General features: G+C 40.7%; 1 protein-coding gene across 4 annotated transcripts in view; it reads right to left on the bottom strand.

Moving 5' to 3' along the window:
• Positions 1–14,341, bottom strand: part of LOC111869049 (neuropeptide CCHamide-1 receptor) — a 324,526-nt gene that overhangs the window by 2,645 nt on the left and 307,540 nt on the right. For 2 of the 4 annotated variants that reach the window (XM_033753263.1, XM_023860247.2), the window contains 2 exons: positions 5,303–5,669; positions 3,774–4,055 (listed from right to left, as the gene is read on the bottom strand). In XM_033753263.1, the coding sequence (XP_033609154.1) occupies positions 3,774–4,055; positions 5,303–5,665 (645 nt within the window). In that variant the 5' untranslated portion in view covers positions 5,666–5,669. Of the gene's footprint in view, positions 1–3,773; positions 4,056–5,302; positions 5,673–11,789; positions 11,816–14,341 lie in introns of those variants that run through there. The other 2 variants (XM_033753262.1, XM_033753264.1) reach the window with 2 other exon arrangements.

Genomic DNA, 14,341 nt, shown 5'->3' with positions numbered 1-14,341 from the left:
GTCCAAGTTGCTTTTCCAAGGTAATCTGGAATTAAGTTTTGTTTTTTCACAAAATAAGAATGAATATTTGTCAAAGATTAAATTCAAGGTATTTGCCTAAATTCAAAATTCTCCTATAGCTTAAAAATTCACACATTCATATAAAGAGAACCAGTTTATTAACTACACCTCTTCAACTTAAATCATACTATAGGAAACTGTATTTTTAGAATGAATAAGACTGATACTTGGCCAGAAAATTATTGGTAAACAAAGGAAGAATATGCAGCAACCTACTTCTTTAATACTATCAACTTATACAATTCTAAAACTGACGCACTAAAGACTCTTAGAGTATTCTGTAATGGTGACACTCTAGACAACATATTGTTCTAATTTACTTTGCGAAGAGGTGTTATGAGAAAGTTACATTAACTTAAAGAACATAGATTGAGAGCATTTTACAAAGGATGTTGAGGAATATATTTGAAATTTAGGGTGAGAAATGAAAGGAGAACGAAGAAAATTACAAAATGGTGAGTTCCATTACCTGTAACTCTTCACCATACATTATTAGAATAATTACATCAAGACTAATTTGGATTAGTGGGACATGTACACTCAGAGAGACAACATCTGCATGGAACACTTCAGTTATAGAACCTCAAGCAAAAAGAGAACACACAATTTCCCAAATAAAATGCAAGAACCAAAGCACTTAAAAGTATCCCCATTGTCGGATATGTTGCGAGTCTTATGCAGAATTGCTTCTAGTAGATTCTAAAGGGTTGTTTCTTTTTCTGTACAGATTTTGGGAAAATGTGGAACAGAGAAAAATGAAGAAGTGTTGTGGTTACAGTATACAAACTGAAGAACAATCTAAATTGGAATTTAAATTATATTTTAAATATTTAAAGTTGTTGGACTGTAAAAGAAAGTCAAACTGAGATTAATTTTAAAAGAGATTTAAAGTTTCTCATCATCAGATAATTGCTAATTTTCTTACTAAGAGATTAGCTCTGAGGGAATTGTACTTGTCCTGTAAATATGTAACCCGATGATTGGCTTGTCAAACAAACAAGTTTAATTATTTTTCAAGAATTTTAATTACTACCATGATAGAGGCTGAATGTTTCTGACAAAATGAAATTACAGACTGACATAATATCTAATGTCTTTTTTTTTATTTTTTACATTCTACATGCTATTATATTTTCCCTCTCATAATTTTTTTTATAAAACAGCAAAGTCTTGGCCCAACATTCTCAGAGTGTTGGCTGAGGTGCTAGACCTCACCTAGAGATTTCCTTAAGGATGTCCAAGAACAATCCATAAATCTGTAACTCACATTAAAAATTCCTGCAGCCATTTTTCTTCTAACTTAAATTATTCAGTCTAAATAAGAAATTATGGCTCATCAAGACTAATATTCCACCAAGTGTAACAACCGAAAAACTACTACAAATAATATTATTGCATCTTGCTTCTAAAATCATAATAAAACATTCTTAATTAATTTAATTCCTCAGTATTACTGATCTTCTTCATTAGTTCTAATTATATCAATTCTTTCAGCAAGTCTCCAAATGAAACAATACTGTTACAAAGACTAATGTAAGATATATTCTTTGAGACTATTGATTTGCCTCTTGACGATGACAACTTAGGCTCAAAAAATATAAAACAGAAAAATATTTTATCTATTTATTAAGATCTGCTACATTTGATGTAATTTTAGCCTTAACACATTAGTGATAAGTATCAAAGAAGAAGTCCTCTGTAAAAATAAGCAATTATGAAGAACTTTGCAAACACACTATAGGGAACAACTTGGCCGCTCCATAGCTCAAGGGGTTAGTCGCTGGCCTTCCACCGCGGCGGCCAGGGTTCGATCCCGGGTCTGGTCAAGTGAGATTTGCGATGGACAAAGTGGCGCCGGGGCAGGTTTCTCTAAGTACTTCGGTTTCCCCTGCCAATCTTCATTCCACCAACTGCTCCGCAATCACCCTCACCTATCATCTGGGGCTGGTACAATAGGCCAGAAGTGGCCTCAGTACAAGGGACTTAGTCCCACCCCATTAGCAATAATAAAATAATAATAATACGGAAGAACTCCAAAAGCCATCACAGTAACAACTACATCACTCTGTAGTCGTTCTAAGCTGGACTTGTTTCAACGCCGCTGTAGTACGTAGACGTTGGGTATAACTACGGCTTTCCTCGGACGATGCTGCCGATGGTTTCTCTATCTGGGCCGCGCCCTTACGACTTCTTCCCGCATTTTCCCTCGCGGTTGTCTTGTGAAAGTCTGGGAAGGCAGAGGGATGGCTGGGCGCCAGGAGACGCCGTCATTATGGTGGCTACGAATTTGTATGGTTCAATAGGTAAGATCAGGAAGGATGGTGCTTAACTTTGGCTGGGACCGGTAGAACCAGAGATCTGGTCTGTAGGTCTTAACGGGCCTGGCTTAACAGGACAGAAAGAACTTGGTTGCATAAGCACACACCATGATCAAAGGACGTGCGCAGAGAGAGACTTTGTTACGTAACACATGTATACTACAGTGGTACTGATAGTTACACAGCAATCCACTTTAATAATACGATGTGCTTCCTTTAAGTCACAAGGGGTAAATAAACTGTCGAGGTTCACACGAATCACTAATAAGTAATGTATCCCAGCTTGCCGAATAGTTAAGCGGTTGTTAACTTAGTAATTCTGAAGGGCGTCCTACCACTTGGAAAGACTGGGAACGGACTACGTGCAGAAGTGTCCCGTACTGAGAGGGTAGACACCTCAGAGCCTCGCAAGCTGCCTCCCTCGAGATCCCCAATTGCCTCATTCCGAAAACAAGCAGGTCTCAGCTTTTTTTTTACATTTCCCAATCAGCTGACTTTCTCAGGAAAATCTCAATCTTAAGCCCCCAACGGCACACAGGTCTTGATGGATAATCCCAATAGCGTCGGTTCAAGAAACTCGTACTCCAGAATTAATGACTACACGGACCTGCAAGAAATAAGATTCCTCAAGAGAAGTCGAGGTCTTGAAACTTCACAACAATTCCAAGAAAGACGACCAACGCTTCCAACCTTCCCAGGAAGAAGTGGCGTAATTCCGCCATAAGAATACAAGAATGGGATCCTCCCTCCTCTGGATCCCCAACATGTGCAGACATATGTTGGTCACTCTAATTAATATATTTCTTTCCTTGGCACTACAGCTCCAACGGGCCTAGGCCTACCTCCATGAACTTCTCCTTTCACTTCGGTTTTTCTAGTTCTTACACATTCGGTAGAATTCCTTGGGTGGGTGATCAGCTCGTCGCAAGGCCTCTACCTGTACACAAACAGAAAAACGCACACACACAAACTAAACATCCATGCCCTGAGTGGGATTCGAACCCATGATCCCGGTTTCCAAGCGAGCGAAGACAGTTTAATTAATATTACTTATAACAATAGCCAGCCATTCTGAGCGATTACAATACCCTAGAGGACAAAAAAATATTTTTAATCCTAGTGAACCCACGTAGGCGCAATCTCTCAATTCATTACTGTTATCTCCAAAATTGTTTTACAACGGATGAAGCATACAGGGAAGACCCCTCTGTCCCCCAAATCCCCATACATTTACGATGTCCTGGCGAGATGGGGAAATCCCTATTTGGGAACCAAAATTTAATGTCTTCGTAAAAATGTCAGCGCTGAAAAGCGTCTAATAAAATTGCATATACACCAAAATTACACAGTGGACACTTGATTGGGGAAGGTATAAGCCTGTAACTGTGAGTTGACCTTAATAGTCTTGTTGCCTTCCAGTTGGATCTCGCGCACAAACGAGAAGATGGCTGCGGGCATGGCAAGCAGGATAGCAAGTATCCATATGACAAGAGCCGTGAAAAGGGTGACAGGCTTTGCAGAAAGTCGGCCGGCCACATGGCGTCGCATTGGATTGACGATGGCACAGTATCTCTCTGCACTCAGAGCAGTCAGCGTGAACACTGACACACCGATAGACACGTCCTTCGCGAACTCAGACACCTTACAGATGAGCTCCCCATACGGCCATGATTCCAGCTGCAACAATTAGATTAGCATGTACACAACAGATGGCTTTACTGCACTCTGTACGTTAGAGATCAGATCTGTGTACCGTAACGGCTACAGCTGCAACAGTTACTTTAACATGTACACAACAGATGGCTTCACTGCACTCCTGTACGTTAGAGATCAGATCTGTGTACCGTAACGGCTACAGCTACAACAGTTACTTTAACATGTGAACAACAGATGGCTTCACTGCACTCCTGTTCGTTAGAGATCAGATCTGTGTACCGTAACGGCTAAAGCTGCAACAGTTACTTTAACATGTACCCAACAGATGGCATCAATGCACTTCTACACAGTACAATTCAGATCTGTGTACCGTAACGGCTACAGCTGCAACAGTTACCTTAACATGTATCCAACAGATGGCATCATTGCACTTCTACACGGTACAGTTTAGATCTGTGTACCATAACGGTTACAGCTGCAACATTTAATTTAACATGAATACAACAGATGGCATCAATGCTCTTCTACACGGTACAATTCAGGTCTATGTACTGTAACGGTTACAGGTGTAACAGTTACATTATCATGTACCCATCAGTTGGCATCACTGCATTGAAAGAATTTACAGTTCAACTGAAAGTACATACACGACTCCAACTGTAATAATTATATTAACATAAGCTAATCAGATACCCTCACTACAATCCCATAACTTACAAATCACATCTGCATACAGTAAAGACTACAGCTGCAGCAATTATATTAACATCTACCAATCAGATGGTGTCACGTTATTCAGATATCGTACAGACAAAGTCTGTCTATGGTCATAAATTCGGTTGCAATAATAATGTTAACATTTCATCACAGGATTTTATGATCATGGAGTAAATTGTTATGACATTGTATTTGGACTTCGTTTATTGGCTGATTTAAGATACACAATTCCAAACATTATCATAGACGGGCTACATCTCAATCCTCAGATAATATACAGAGAAAGAGATTCATACTTTATGTAGATTATCTCTGCATGCGCGCAGCAGAGGGCAGGCTTCCCTGTCTGAGATGGAGCGCAGTAATTTTCAGAATTTATATTTTGAAGCAGACATTGGAAGAAGTCCAAATAAACTGTTACAGTAACGTGAGCCTCAGTGTTTAGGATAGCTTCACTGACCACACTCATTGCTCTAAGATGTAGCAACCTGTCACCAACGGAGCTTCATAAACTTACAATGAATTTTCAATTCTATATTTCTGATACTTACTGTGTACAAAGTAGATATGAAGGGCACACAAATGACTATGACCAGGAGGTCTCCTAGCGCCAGGCTGAAGATGTAAGTGTTGGGGGTGTTTCTCATGTTGCGGTGACGTAAGAAGATCAGCACCAGGGTACCGTTGCCAAGGACACCAACCACGAAGATGAGAACGAAAAGAATAGGTACGATGTAGGTCTCGGGTCGCTTGTTGTAAGGGATATACCCGACTTCATTCTCCGGTAGCTCGACTTCGTCAAGGTCCAGGGCCGAGGAGTTCCAGCAACTGCAGTTGTAGTCCAACAGATAGCTCGAGTTCATAATCGGGTCGCACTTCTCCAGCATACAGGATGGGTCACTGGTGCCGAACATCACGCTGCTGGAACAATGGGACTTGATTATCCTCAGTTTATGTGAAGCCTTAATTCCGGCTGGTGGGTTACGCGCATATGGCGTCGGATATTAAGATGAATTTGTTTGTTTCTTTGTTTCATTAAAGGGCGCTGCTTTCCGATCTAGACAGATTAGGCCTGTAGTGTACTATGCGGGAGGATCATTGTATTTGTTTCTTGGTTATTTAACAGGATATAGATATACACTTTATACGAGATAATGTCAGTCTAGCCTAAGTTCATCAGTGTTGGTTTCCATTCCTTTAAGGGATAGTTTTACTGCTTCAAAGGACAGAAACACGCCTGAAATATCAGAACCGCGCAGCATAAGTGTGGTTAGGTCCCGTAACAACTTTATTTGAACAGGTTGTTGAGGAGAATATTTGGACTGAAGAGAGATGAAGTGACAGGAGGTTGGAAAGAACTGCATAATGAGGAGCTTCATAACTTGTACTCTTCTCCAAGTATAATTAAAATGATCAAGACAAGGAGGATGAGGTTGGCAGGGCATGTAGCACGAATGGGGGAGATGAATCTTTCTAAATAAAGACAAGACAATGGATAATGTTCAGAAACATAATATTTTTACAAAATTTTCTGCATTGTAAGCACAAGGTTTTCGTTAATAGCTAACAAAATGGAGCAGAGTCATCGAGAAGCCAACAGCTGCGCTTCTAGTTACTACTTACTGGAGACACTATCACTTCGTGCAAAGCTCTGAATCCTTCTGCTTAATACTAATTTCCTAAACGGAATCTGTTACAACACGAGTGCTAATCTGAACCAGGGTTCTCAGGCTGAGGATCCACACTGAAGCAGAGACAGAGATAGACCTATCCGCCATTTTGAAGACCGCGTATGTCTTTTGTCTACAGTAATCACTCCGCTTTGTTGTGAAACATAGACCCTGTTCTACCATCGCCTCTTATCTCAATGTCAAGATGGTAGCCAGTGTTCAATGCCTTGGCTCAAGGAGTGGATGCATAAAGGGAATAAAGGAAGCAATCATCTCTAGCTAGATATGTAGCATATCTTTTTTTTTTTCCTCTGGCGCTACAGCCCCAATTTGGGCCTAGGCCTACCTCCATGAAACTCTCCGTTTCACTTCGGTTTACTAGATATTAAACATTCGGTAGGACTCCTTGGGCGGGTGATCAGCTCGTCGCAAGGCCTCTACCTGTACACAAACACAGAAAAGCGCACATACACAAATACTAAACATCCATGCCCTGAGTAGGATTCGAACCCACGATCCCGGCTTCCGAACGAGCGAAGACAGTGCATGCCTTAGACCGCTCGGCTACTGTGACCGGCACTGTATAAGAATAATATATAAGAATTCAGTTCGTACCTCACAGAAAACAGCCGAACCCACGATCCCGGCTTCCGAACGAGCGAAGACAGTGCATGCCTTAGACCGCTCGGCTACCGTGACCGGCAGTGTATAAGAATAATATATAAGAATTCAGTTCGTACCTCACAGAAAACAGCCGAACCCACGATCCCGGCTTCCGAACGAGCGAAGACAGTGCATGCCTTAGACCGCTCGGCTACCGTGACCGGCAGTGTATAAGAATAATATATAAGAATTCAGTTCGTACCTCACAGGAAACAGCCGAACCCACGATCCCGGCTTCCGAACGAGCGAAGACAGTGCATGCCTTAGACCGCTCGGCTACCGTGACCGGCATGTAGTATATCTTATTCAGCACATATCCAGACTCTGCACACGCCCTGGAGCATCCGCTGTACTCAACAGTAATCGTTTCAAGGACAGTGGTGACTATATACGAGTGTACCAGCCACTTTAAAATTCATAACTGCATTTTGACCCTTAGAGTTTATTTGGGATTTTCGCATGATTCTCAGAATAAACAGCCATAATTGCCTCAAACATCGTTAAATGATTGATCTTTGTGTTATAGGTGCAGTGGTTTCTGCGAGATAGAAAACTGAATTTTTTAATATTATTTAACGAAATTCAGGTCGCAAAGAAATAAGTCAGCCTGTTCATCTCTCACTTTTTTTTTGTAGTTCCTCATTTATGCTAAAAATTTCATACCCCCCTGAAGGCGAAGGGTTGTTAGCCTTATGCCACATCCCCAAGCCGAAGGACAATATGTATAAAATAATAATTTTTCCACTTGTTTTGTATGGTTATTAAACATGTTCTCTAACTTTCAAGGAAGGACTTATTACATATACCTGAAAATAAACTGATAAAAAAAATTAATTTAAAATAAATATTCGTAAATGAGAAGTTTAAGATATTTCATTTATGCCTCGTAATGTTTTTAGATGGCGACATCTAAAAGGATAAACTGGGCTGGGCATGTAGCTGGGATAGGACAGAAATAAACTGATATATAATTTTGTATGAGAAATTATTTGAAAGGTCGAGAAGGAATTAGAAAGATGTAAGATTTGAGGTTTTCACGGAGTTGACTATGAAGAATGCCGTCTTCTGGGATATAGCGCCGTGTAGATATTTTGTTAACCGACGTTTCGGATGCACATATCGTTTCCATCTTCAGTGTGTAAGAAATCCGCGAGCGATAAATCAGCGTAAGCAGAAGACGGAATTCTTCAATAAGAAAGATAATATTAAGATAGGTCCAAGGAAATACTTTGTTAACTTCGGATGTGGCTGGAGCTAGTTAAATATCGTGTCCAGTTGTAGCCTTACAATAGCGGCGCAGAAAATTCGTGTTGTTAACACCACGGAGTTTCTCTGTGAACTAATTTCTACCCCGCTGAGGGATCTTCTACGGGGCTACAAGAGACATTACTATAAAAAAAAGTATAACAAACAAGACTCAAGGAGCAAAAATTGTCTCGTATATGTGTGGAGATGGGGGCACGCGGTAGCGTAGTTGGTTGAGGCAGTATGCTACAAGCTGGAAGGTCGCCGGTTCGAGTCCCGATGAGGTGGACTTTTCAATTGAACTTACCCTTCCAGCCGCACTATGGCCCTGGGGTCGACTCAGCCTCTAACAGAAATGAGTACCAGGAATTTTCTCGGGGGTAAAGAAGGGCAGGAGCGTAGGACTGACAACCTTGCCGCCTCTATGAGCCGATTGTCTACAAATATGGGAACCTCAACATCTCACAACCCTATGGTCCTCCAGGGCCTGTTACAGGGATACCTTTACTTTAATTTTATGTGTGTGGTGATCTGTGGTCGACACAGTGGTACTGAGGCAGAGTTATTCCTAGCACTTCGGTTTCCTCTGCCAGTTATCATTGCACTGAATGTTCCACATACATCTATCATCAGGGTTGATACATTGGGTCAACTAGTGACCGCGTGCTAAGTGGACTCAGTCTCACTCTGTTTCTTAGCTTTAAATACACCTTCTACGGCTGATGGGACAATAAGAAGAACTGATGGTGGCCCACAGAGATGATGAAAAAGCAGACCTTTAGTTCTACCAGACTCCACTCACGCGTTGTGATAGAGGCATATAGGCGAAAGCAAATGCAAAGTTGTCCCTGTGCCTAATTAATTAAGCACCACGCCATGAAGATATATGTGGGAGCGGAGGTATAACTCCACCATTCTTGACCCAAACACTAGATGGATATGAGTTGTCAGGTTAACGCTATGGTCGATTTAAACCTGGTAAAAGGGCCAGTGGTATCCATTGTACAGAAAGCTGGGTTGAACCCGGAGTAGGTCTGGATGCTGTGGAATAGAGAAAAACTTGCTGCTTCTGCAGGGAAACGAACCCCGGCTGATCAGCCCGTACCCCCGTCGTTCTACCGACTAAGCTGTCACAGTTCCCGAGATGTACACAAATTGTTTGCAAAATCAATGTGTATGCCTTTTTTTTTATTCGCTTAGTGGGGGTTGGAGTCCAGATGGGTCCACTCAGCACGGCGGCCACTGACTGGCCTATTGTACCCGCCCCGGGTGATTATAATGATGGAGAATTTGGTTGAATGAAGATTGGCAGGGGACACCGAAGTACTCGGAGAAAACCAGCCCCAGCGCCACTTTGTCCACCATAAATCCCACTTGGCAACACCCGGGATCGAACCCGGGCCGCCGCGGTGAGAAGTCAGCGACTAACCGCTTGAGCTATGACGCGGCCGTGTGTCTGCCTTTGTAGTATGTTGGTGAGAATCTATTTGACTTGACCTGAATTCGTGTAGTTAATATATAAATTCAATTCTTTATTATTATTTTGCGGAGTCAACAGCCGCAAGGCCAGTTACAGACAGAGCACAGGGTAGATTCAAGTAATTACATTATGAACAATTACAACATAAGGTCAAAAACAAATTTCAGGCAAGCACTGGAGGAAAAACCCATTAATGCAGACAAGTAAACAAATAATAATAATAATAATAATAATAATAATAATTTCATTAACATAAATCTAAGTTATTGAGAACTGAGAAATGAAATGTATAAATATTTAATTAAAAAATTAAAATTATAGATTTTCAGAGAGGATAATAATAATTATTCAGTTTAATTGTTGTTTATTGTACATGTAAATAATAATACTAACAATTATACTAAATTTAAAAATCGTTTGGGGAGAACATTCCTGGCTCCGAATACGTCAAGGTCCCTGCAAACTACATTAGCAGCTGCTGCACATCGAGCAGAGGGACAATTTTTAGATGAGGAGCAGACACTGAACAATGCAAAGTCTCTGATATACCGAGCAGGAACTCGAGAGACCAACAATTTCCAGAACAGAAGGGCAGAATTTCGAGCCGAAATAAACGTGAATAAAATGTCTCCTATTATGTAAAGTATGAAATTTTAACTCCTCCAGAACAAGAGAAGAGCTGTAATGAACTTGAGGATAGAAACGATTAAAACAAAGGGCCGAAACCTCTGCTGGATGCGTTCCAGGTTGGCATCAGTTGACGTAATCGAATTCCAGACTACGGACGCATATTGAAGCCTAGATCTAACTAATGGAGTGTACAATCTGAGCATACAGTACCAATAACACGAGTAATGTTATTCTCATATCTTTGGTTTCTACCGTTGATACGAAGTCATTAAAATATCTATGCCCATATAAATTCAGAACGTAGCTCCTACCTAAACAAATTAAATCATATTGTTCCCGTACTTAAGCCATTGTTTCTCGCAGTTAGACTTCTTGGGGTCCTGTTCATGTGAAACTCCCCAGCGGCACTCTTGAGGCGAGAGGACATGTCTAGAGGTTTAAATCAGGTTTAATTACAGTGTGGCACATGGTTAATTAATAACAGCCTGCCCTCCGGACAAACCCTCGTCATCTGTACACTGCCTTAATTGGTATGGCGACATTACTAAATCTCTGCACTAACCGGACAACTAGGCACAATCCCCTGCTTACACCGGAACGGTGCATAACATTTCTTCTTGTTGCTGGAGTGACGTAACTTGTACGGAAATTACGTACGAAAACAATTATCTCTGGGGAAAAATTTTTGGAATAAAACGAATGTAGAAATCTTTAGTAAAGTTGGATTTTGTATATTTTCCAAATGTTTAACTGCAACAATACACGCGTAAGAAGCCTTAACGCTCATGCAAAGCACACGTAGCGAACAACTACAATTCATGTCACTTCGCTTAATTCAATATTTACCCGTCTTCTGCTGCTGGCTCTGCAGTACACGATGAAACTTCGCCACTTTTACTATTTTTCCGATCCTGTGACTTCCTTCTCAATTTCGGTGTTTCCGTCAGGCTGTAATCAGTAAAACCTTCTCAACAATTACGGTTTTCTAAAAGGTGAGATTATCAATCTTACGCGAACCCCAGCCTGGGGAACCTGGGTATTGCTTTTCGTCTAGATTATAACCTTCCACCTGTCCGGCATGAGAGATCCTACCAGTAGCTACGCTACCGCCTTCATAGCTCTCAGTGTCATGTGACTACTCAAGCCCCACCACTACTTCAAAGCATGGATACCTGCGGGAAAAATAAAGTTGTCCCCGTGCTTAACTAATTAAGCACTACGTCATGAACATAGCTCTCAGTGTCATGTGACTACTCAAGCCCCACCACTACTTCAAAGTATGGATACCTACGGGAAAAATAAAGTTGTCCCTGTGCTTAACTAATTAAGCACTACGTCATGAAGGCTTACGTGGGAGTGGATGTATAGAGCCACATTTCCTTGACCTAGGCATTCGTTGGAGGTGAGTGGTCTGCTTCACGCCCCGGCCGCTTTATCTCCGAAGAAAGAGCACCCCGTACCCATTGGATAGGAGATTGGATGGGCTCCAGTGTCGGTATGGACGGCGTGGAGAAAAGAAAATTCTTGACCTTACCGGGACTCGAACTCCAATTCCTCGGTCATCCAGCCCGTAGCCGGTCGCTATACCGACTGCACTATCCCGGCTCCTGCGGTGGGGAAAAGTACTCATATTTATTAAAATGTTATAAAATGTCTCTCAGTAATTCGATGAGTTGCCTTACTTATTTTCGTCATGCTCTTTTCGGCTGCTACACCGTTCATAAGACACAACATTTGGATCTTGATTTCATATTACAGACCTGTAATGCTTACATTAGTAACGAAATTGGCTAAAAATGTTTAAATTATTGGATCCATGACGGCTCAAACAGTGTTTCGAGGGGTTACGGACTGGAAGACCAGGGATGTATTCACGGCACGCTGCTATACAGCGTCCAAAGAGGCTGTGTGGCACAACCAGCCTATCAAAGGTGTACCAGCGTCTCTTGCTCAGCGGTAAAGCGGCCGAAGCGTGATTCTGACCACTAGCCTTCATCTAGTGCCGATGTCTAGAATAGTGGAGCTACACCTCCACTCCGCCATATGCCTTCATGGGACAACTTTACCGTTTAAAAATATCTGAAATAATTAGTATTTAAGAACATAATAAAGTATTGTGGGGTATAGACCCGTTACTAAGCGGTGATTATGTAAACAACGACCGTTTCTGGGCAACGGCTCGGTAAACAACTTGCCGTTGGTAGGCCACAGATTCTTAATAATGCAACACATGGATGCAACAATGGAAGAGCTGTGTTTTGTATGAGGTCCGTGATGAGAAGTTATAAGCAAGGGACACAGTTAGTTTACTGTACAGGAGGCTGTGATAAGAGGACATGAGGGCGTGAAGCCGAAAAATCTTCACTGTTAGAAGACGTTGCCTGGAAACAGATGAAGACACAGCAGGCTGGAAAGAGCTTAGCGGGTGCTGTGGTGACCTGTGAATTGTGGAATTTAGCGTTGGTGCTGTAATAGCTTGGAGTTTGGAGTCGTGTGTATAAGTGGTCAATAAATCCATTCATAAATCCAATCCCCACGTACAGTCACGCTGAATATACGTGGCAGTTTTTTTCCAGCAGCAGAAAATAAAACACATGACAAATATATAACGGGACAGTCTACACAGCAATAGTTATGAAAGAGATAAACAGACAATACCGTGTCAACATTCGTTTTAATAGCTGTTGGTAGTAACACTATAAGTTCCGACCCTTTCTTTGGGTAATCTTTAGGCGTACAAGAATACTGGTAATTGGTTATTGGAATGAATTATTAATCGGTATGAATTCATATTGTGCTTGTATGAATGTTTATGCTAACAAATACATTTTAATTTAAATGTAGTTCATATATAAGTAGTTACTATAGGATTCTGACGATGGTGTATAACACACGGATATATTGGGTTTTTGGACTTTATCCATCGTCCTGGTTTTTAAGATAACTAATAAAAACACGACGTTTCGGAAACTGGATCTGTTTCCGTTCTCAGGTGAAGGAGAACACCTATTCTGTTGGGTCCGTTAGAAAGAGCTAGCCTCAATCACTGGACAAACCGATGTACGGTTTCCGAGGACGGAAACAGATCAAGTTTCCGAAACGTCGTGTTTTTATTAGTTATCTTAAAAACCAGGACGATGGATAAAGTCCAAAAACCCAATATATCAGTGAGTTCATATATAGTTTAAAACTTGCCGTTAAATTTTGACATTAAAAAGATAAAAATTAAAAATTGTATTAAAATTAGTATTAAAACAGTGATTAAGGAATTTATAAGTCTTGTTTATGACTTTGTGACCGCTACATATCCATATATGTCTTGTTTGGCTGATCCACCATTCTATTGGATCAAGAGCTGTCGTAACTTATAAATACCTTATTGGCTATTTTCATTCTAATTTTAATTTAATTTTTATCTTCTTAATGTTAAATTTTAACGGCAAGTTTTAAACTATATGTGAACTACATTTAAATTAAAATGTACTTGTTAGCATACACATTCACAGAAACACAATATGAATTGATATTGATTAAAAACGCAATTCAAGAAGTAGTTACCAGTATATTTATAAGCATAAAAGGATGAACCAAGGAAACGGTCGAAACATGTCGCGTTAGCACCAACAGCTAATAAAAAATGTTGACATGATAGTGTCTATTTTTCTTTTTCAGAACTATTGTGTAGACTGTCACACTATATATTTTTCATGTGACACATAACAGGATGCATACCATAAAGGAAATGAAACACAAGACTGCAATAACAGCTCATAATGTTACACATTGAAATGTACTGTCATGTTACTGTCAGTGAAATGTTACATATTTGTTTTGTTTCGTTAGATGTTCAGCTTACCAAAATTATTTCAAACTGAAGTTTATGTACGTTCTTATTTTAAGAG

Source organism: Cryptotermes secundus, unplaced genomic scaffold, assembly GCF_002891405.2.
Source record: "Cryptotermes secundus unplaced genomic scaffold, Csec_1.0 scaffold70, whole genome shotgun sequence".
NCBI lineage: Eukaryota > Metazoa > Arthropoda > Insecta > Blattodea > Kalotermitidae > Cryptotermes > Cryptotermes secundus.
Note: the sequence above shows the minus strand (reverse complement) of the source record. Positions and strands in the feature narration are given on the sequence as shown.